General features: G+C 47.9%; 1 protein-coding gene across 2 annotated transcripts in view; it reads left to right on the forward strand.

The window, feature by feature from the left end:
- The window catches only part of LOC116956669 (guanylate-binding protein 6-like), a 49,562-nt gene extending 48,761 nt beyond the window's left edge, over positions 1-801 (forward strand). For both annotated transcript variants that reach the window (XM_076054652.1, XM_032978446.2), the window contains exon 11: positions 132-801. In XM_076054652.1, the coding sequence (XP_075910767.1) occupies positions 132-221 (90 nt within the window). In that variant the 3' untranslated portion in view covers positions 222-801. The remainder of the gene's footprint in view (positions 1-131) is intronic.
- Positions 802-7,131: the final 6,330 nt, after the last annotated feature.

Here is a 7,131-nt window from a genome sequence, read left to right on the forward strand (position 1 = left end):
GTAAAGATGCAGGGCAAAGTGGCTGTTGAAATCGTTGCCAACCGACAGCAACTTGCACACCCTCCTCCAGCCAGCCCGTGGCGGCTACCTGGGAGACCTCCTCCGTCTCGTCTGCTCGCTCTCTCTTGCAGAGCCTGGAGAGCTACGCGCTGGAGTGTGGCTGGACCTACTCCAGGGAGCCCAAGAGGGGCAGGGATCGTGAAGTCTGCTCCATCCTGTGACCTCCCTCCTGTGACCATCCTCCCTCTTACCTGTGACATGGGAATAGTTGGGATTGGGTAGGACTCCGTTCTAAGTGATCTGGGTCTGATAGGTCTACCTCCCTTTGTGTGAGACTGTAGTAACTTTTATCATTTTTCTCTAGGTTGGATAAGTGAACCATTTAAAGATTAGTCCCCTTTTTAAAATAAATAAACTTTGATGCTTTTACCGCGTGGATACGCCACCGTTGTCCAGAAGCCTCTCCGAGGTATAGGATGGGCAAGTGAACGTGTATCGAGACGCTTTTAAAATGATTATATGAACCCCGCTTACCCGCTACACCCCCTCGTTACCTGGGGTGTAGGTGTGGATAAAGTGAACCGGGCTCCTTAAATAATAAGACATGAACGTCTCCTGAGTAATGTGTTTTTTATCTTGCTATGCGTACGCGATACCGTTCCCCCTTTAATCCTGTTCAGTTACAGGGCGGGTAAGTGAACTGGGTCGTGTTAGTCAACACGGGGATGGTTAAACGTGTTTTGCGTACGCACCTAAAGCTGTGACGTTTTAAGACTTTTCAATAAACTTGTACTTTGTGTACTTTATCTATATCGAGAGAAATGGTGTGGGTGCGTGGCAAGATGGTCACTTCCTCGCCTGGTACACAGGATGTCGTGGGTTAGATTCCCTGATGATGCCTGCTGCTGTATTATGGAATTTGTCTTCCCCGACCAACTTCTCCTTTCTCCATCCACCCCACACGATCTCTTCCAGATTTGTGTGCACACTGCACAGTCCGTTAAGTCGTTTCCGTCATTTCACTCAATGTTAAAATTTACCATTTGTAGCCTCTCGCCTGAGCTATAAATAATCCTGAGTGCATTGTCCCTTGTACTGTTCGCCTTTTGGGATTCTCTGGTTTGACACTGACTAGGCCCTACAGAGGAATGCCGTCTGGTGCAGGCTAATCTGTTTCAAAGACAATTCCATATAAAATAATAATAATGAGCATGCTCTGATAATTATGAGAGCGTGTTTGTATTAGCCACACGGTAAACCTGTGGTGAAGATGCAGTAACTTGACTCATTGCAAAAGGTTTGTTTGGCGTTTGAACGTCTTAACACAACTGCTGACTTATTGCCAGGAAAGCGTAAATCCGATTCTTAACTCGCCACGAGGTACGGTGCCATTTTTTGATTTCCTGCGAAAAAGCGACAACTCGTATAATACAACTCCTAAGTGAACGTTTCGCACCTGCTGTAGCAATCAGATGCCCTCCATTGCAACACCACAGCCGAATTCTTCTGCTTAATGGCATTTAAGTGCCAGTGTTGTCCATTTATTTTTAGACAAGTGATTTAAATAATGAAATCAACTTTAATATCAAAGTCTTGTGCAATATTTTCATTTCCACCAATAACTCGATAGTCTCTTAACATGACCGAGTTCCTGTTGGTCGATTGACGTAAAATTTATATGAATTTTAAGTTGTATATTGCCAGAAAGGGTACATGTTGTTGGAGTTCATTTAACATGCAACTTACCGGTCCAGAAGATGGCCCCGAATTTATATTTGGGGCGTGCCTCATACTCCACGTAGGGGCTCTGGGTCCAATCCCTGATCACCATCGCCCGATCATCATAATAATGAAATGCACGTGACTCTGTATAGCGATTCGCAGAGTGCACGTGATTTGTCGCAGGTAAGCTCACGCCGGATACGTTCACCCTCCAGAATCGTACTAATTGTAGCACTCCCATCCCAAAAAAAATTCTGGAAAGTGGTTATCGGTCGTTTCAAAGAAATCGCCACAACTTTCCACTAAAACACCGGAATGAGACGACCCAGCATCTAGACCTCGAAGTATACCTTAAGACTGCGTCCAGATGCTACAGTGCACAACATTATACTAGTATAGTGGTTAATCGCAGGTGCGCTCACTGGCTACAACTGTGAACATTGGCCATGATTTATCCACTGCTGGAATGTATGACTTCTTTGGCCTACCGTACGTTGCCCACTGTTAATCTGTGGGTGTCTTGGTCCTCACGGCTCTGGGTGTCTGTGGGTTTCTGTAATGTGTACGTACGTGTTTCAGGGACGTGCGGTCAGGGGAGGCAGCCTCGCCTGTCATACTCCAAAGAAAATAGCTGTTACGAAAAAAAGGAATTGCATAAAAAAACATTAAGATTGTTCCACTGATCTGTTATAAATGTAATTTCTGTACGATTCCAATCAATTTTAGTCAATCGCCAAATTTGCAGAGCTTCGCTGCAAATACAGGAAGCGATGAGCTCAGCCTCCCCGCTGATTGCGCAACCCCTCGGTAATTGGATGGAGCGCGGGCAATAAGCGTGTGCCTGTTACTATCTGTTTCACCAATGTAATGTTTGTAGACCCCTTCATTTAATGTCCTCGCCTTCCATACTTCAGGCAACTTATTTCACGTATGTGTGGAGGTGATCGCCAAATCGGCATTCAATAACCTGCAGTACCACTGGGTGTCGACAGGGTGCAGCAGCGTTACCTCACTGGGGATATACCCGGGGTCAAATAGAGGTGAGGGCGGATCCAAACGACGGATCCTGAGGGGATGTCACCTCCCAGGGTAAACCAGAAGCTTCCAGAAAGGGGGCGTGGCTTGGGCGGAGCAGGCCACGAACTGGTATAAAAGCCAGAACGCCGAGAGCTCTGGCTCGGTTATCTCAACACGAAGACTGAAGCCTGGGCTGAAGATAGGACCCTGGACCCCAAGCTCTACAGTCCTAACGGCTGGAGCTCTTTGAGGTCAGGGGGAGAATAGGTCCCGGATAGATAGGACCCTGGACCCAAGCTCTATAGCCTTTATAAGGGCTGGGGCTCAGTGAAGACAGTGGTCCAGACCCACAGACCGAGTGGTTGGGTCAGTCAGCCTCCCCTAGGTCCCAACTGGAGGACGTTAGGCTAGCGGGTCACCAGTGATGGGTCCCGCCAAGTCCAGAGGCCATACCTCCCCAGGTATCGGGTAAGGGGACCGTCATACGCCTTGTGTGTTGGGGACCGTGTCGCAAAGAAATACAAATAGTGTGCTTCATAAAGACGGTTTATTCGTCAATGGTTGAATACTGTGTATAAACATATTTAGGCTCGCTGGTCTCGTCATGAAACTGCAATGAAAAAGCACCAGGGGGGCAGCTATCACATCTGCCTCACGGTGAGGACATGCCCCCTCGGTGAGAACACGCCCCCTAAGTGAGGCCATGCCCCCTCAGTGTGTGAATCTGGCTCTGACCCTAGCCAGTGCCTCCCAGCCATTGACCTCGCCCCACGTCACCGACTTGTTTGGCACTGTATTTGGCCAACCGTGATAATCTGAAGCGCCGGGAAAGGGCAACAAATTAAACAAAGTTCTAAATTAAGTCGAACTCTATGAGGATTGCAAAGTGCATGGCTCCAATGACTTCCTAAAAACGGAAGGGCAGAGCGTTACAGACGGCCGCAGAAGCGCTTCTGAAAGCGCGCATACAGCCAACATCGGTGACAAACCTGAATCGGTCCTGGGCCTCCCCTAGATGGACTCAGCCCTCGGCACTTCTGTTTTGTAGACTTTCAGTGGTAACTCTCAGATGTTACTGCACCATGTTAACTACCTCCACTGATTTCACGCGGTGCTTCGTCCAGCCGCTGGACAGATGTCGTTACTGCTGACACGGTCACTACTTAATCTGTGCCACAGTTCAATGGGAGCGGGCTTTGTGCTGCAGATGAGCAGATTTAATTTGTAATGATTGAGGACTGTCCTAGAACACGCTGGCGGGACTTTGTTACTCGGCTGGCCTGGGAACGCCTGTGAATTCAACAGTCTGTGTAATACTGTATACAGTGAGGGGAAAAAAAGTATTTGGTCCCCTGATGATTTCATACGTTTGCCCACTGACAAAGAAATGATCAGTCTATTATTTTAATGGTAGGTTTATTTGAACAGTGAGAGACGATAACAACAAGAAAATCCAGAAAAACGCATGTCAAAAATGTTATAAATTGACTTGCATTTTAATGAGGCAAATAAGTATTTGACCCCCTTTCAATCAAAGATTTCTGGCTCCCAGATATTTTTTATACAGGTAACGAGCTGAGAGTAGGAACACACTCTTAAAGGGAGTGCTCCTAATCTCAGCTTGTTACCTATATAAAAGACACCTGTCCACAGAAGCAATAAATCAATCAGATTCCAAACTCTCCACCATGGCCAAGACCAAAGAGCTCACAGGGATGTCAGGGACAAGATTGTAGACTTACACAAGGCTGGAATGGGCTACAAGACCATTGCCAAGCAGCTTGGTGAGAAGGTGACAACAGTTGGTGCGATTATTCGCAAATGGAAGAAACACAATATAACTGTAAATCTCCCTCGGCCTGGGGCTCCATGCAAGATCTCACCTCGTGGAGTTGCAATGATCATGAGAACGGTGAGGAATCAGCCCAGAACTACACGGGAGGATCTTGTCAATGATCTCAAGGCAGCTGGGACCATAGTCACCAAGAAAACAATTGGTAACATACGATGCCATGGACTGAAATCCTGCAGCGCCCGCAAGGTCCCCCTGCTCAAGAAAGCACATATACATGCCCGTCTGAAGTTTGCCAATGAACATCTGAATGATTCAGAGGACAACTGGGTGAAAGTGTTGTGGTCAGATGAGACCAAAATGGAGCTCTTTGGCATCAACTCAACTCGCCGTGTTTGGAGGAGGAGGAATGCTGCCTATGACCCCAAGAACACCATCCCCACCGTCAAACATGGAGGTGGAAACATTGTGCTTTGGGGGTGTTTTTCTGCTAAGGGGACAGGACAACTTCAATGCATCAAAGGGACGATGGACGGGGCCTTGTTCCGTCAAATCTTGGGTGAGAACCTCCTTCCCTCAGCCAGGGCATTAAAAATGGGTCGTGGATGGGTATTCCAGCATGACAATGACCCAAAACACACGGCCAAGTCAACAAAGGAGTGGCTCAAGAAGACGCACATTAAGGTCCTCGAGTGGCCTAGCCAGTCTCCAGACCTTAATCCCAAAGAAAATCTGTGGAGGGAGCTGAAGGTTCGAGTTGCCAAACGTCAGCCTCGAAACCTTAATGACTTGGAGAAGATCTGCAAAGAAGAGTGGGACAAAACCCCTCCTGCGATGTGTGCAAACCTGGTGTCCAACTACAAGAAACGTCTGACCTCTGTGATTGCCAACAAGGGTTTTGCCACCAAGTACTAAGTCATGTTTTGCAGAAGGGTCAAGTACTTATTTCCCTCATTAAAATGCAAATCAATTCATAACATTTTCGACATGCGTTTTTCTGGATTTTGTTGTTATTCTGTCTCTCACTGTTCAAATAAACCTACCATTAAAATTATAAACTGATAATTTCTTTGTAAGTGGGCAAACGTACAAAATCAGCAGGGGATCAAATACTTTTTTCCCTCGCTGTACTGTCTGACCAGCTAGTTGTGCCTCAGGCTTGTTCCATCTGGCCAGGCCCTCTAGCTGCTACCGTAGGTGCACACCAGGGTCAACATCCCTGGTGAGTCGGTACAGTCAGCAGCTGTCAACGCCCAACGCCGGGCGGCGGTTAACTAACCCGGAAAACTCGGCTTGTCTGAGCCTGGGCATGTGGAACCCCTGGTGGAGGAAATTCCACCACAAGGGTCTTTGGACCTTCCACTGCAACCAAGGACCATCTCCAGTCGTCTTGACTACGTCTTGCCACTGGGTACAGATGGAGCGGGTCGAGAGAATGAGGTTGATGCCACGCAAATCACCTTCACTTAAATCCAAGTTTTCTGTGCAAATCATGGCACTTTTTACCATCGTCATTATCCAAGTCTTGTGGCGATGGTTGAGCGACGAAGCAGCAGGCACGGATCTCCTGGAAGACGTAGCCGCAAACCTGCATGCAGGCGGTTCAGGATATTGGCCGTTCCCTCACTGGACCGAAGCGGCAGTGAAGTCCGGCAGCACCCTGAGTGACTGAGCAGCCCTATTCAGGATCACACTGCTCACCTCCGTAGTGAGGAAAGGGTTAGAAAAGGTACCCTAAACAATGCCTGCTTCAAAACATCCTGACCAGCCAACCGCAACTGGCGGAGTCCCATACTTGCGGTCGAAAAAGACAAAGAAAAACAAATAAAATGAAAAAGACCGAAGTGATACCACTCACTGTTGGCGCCTGGAATGTGCGCACTTTGATGGACACATTCAGGACAAAAATACCTGAGAGACGCACTGCTCTCGTGGGCAGACAGCTCGCCAGATACAATGTGGATGTTGCTGCCCTTAGTCAGACCCGACTCGCCAATACTGGACAGGTGACCGAAGTGGGTGCAGGTTACACATTCTTCTGGACGAGGCCAGGAGGAGAGATGTGATGCTGGTGTTGGTTTTGCAGTATAAAGCCACCTGGTCAACCAACTGGCAAGCCAACCTAAGGGTATAAACGACCGTTTAATGACCTTAAAGTTCCACCTATTGGGTGAAAAGGAGGCCACCATCATCAGTGCCTATGCCCCTACCATGACCAACTCTGACAAGATCAAAACCAAGTTTTATAATGACTTGGAAGTCATTATTGCTGCCACAGCCAGCTCTGACAAACTTCTGATACTTGGTGACTTCCAGAGTTGGACGTGACCATCAATCATGGAATGGAGTCAAAGGTGCTCACGGCATTGGAAATGTAACAGCAACGTTCTTCTTCTGCTGAAAACATGCTCTGATTTTGACCTGCTCATCACCAACACGATATTCTAACTGCCAAAGCGGAAGAAAACTTCACGGATGCCTTCACGTTCACACCACTGGCGCTTGATTGACTACGTCATCATGAGGAGGAGCGACCGGCACGATGGCAGTGTGACCAAGGCAATGTGTGGTGCTGAATGTTGGACTGATCATCGTCTCAT

Source organism: Petromyzon marinus, chromosome 66 (genome assembly GCF_048934315.1).
Source record: "Petromyzon marinus isolate PM22_M1 ecotype Great Lakes invasive population chromosome 66, UKy_Petmar_22M1.pri1.0, whole genome shotgun sequence".
In the NCBI taxonomy this organism is placed as follows: Eukaryota; Metazoa; Chordata; class Hyperoartia; order Petromyzontiformes; family Petromyzontidae; genus Petromyzon; species Petromyzon marinus.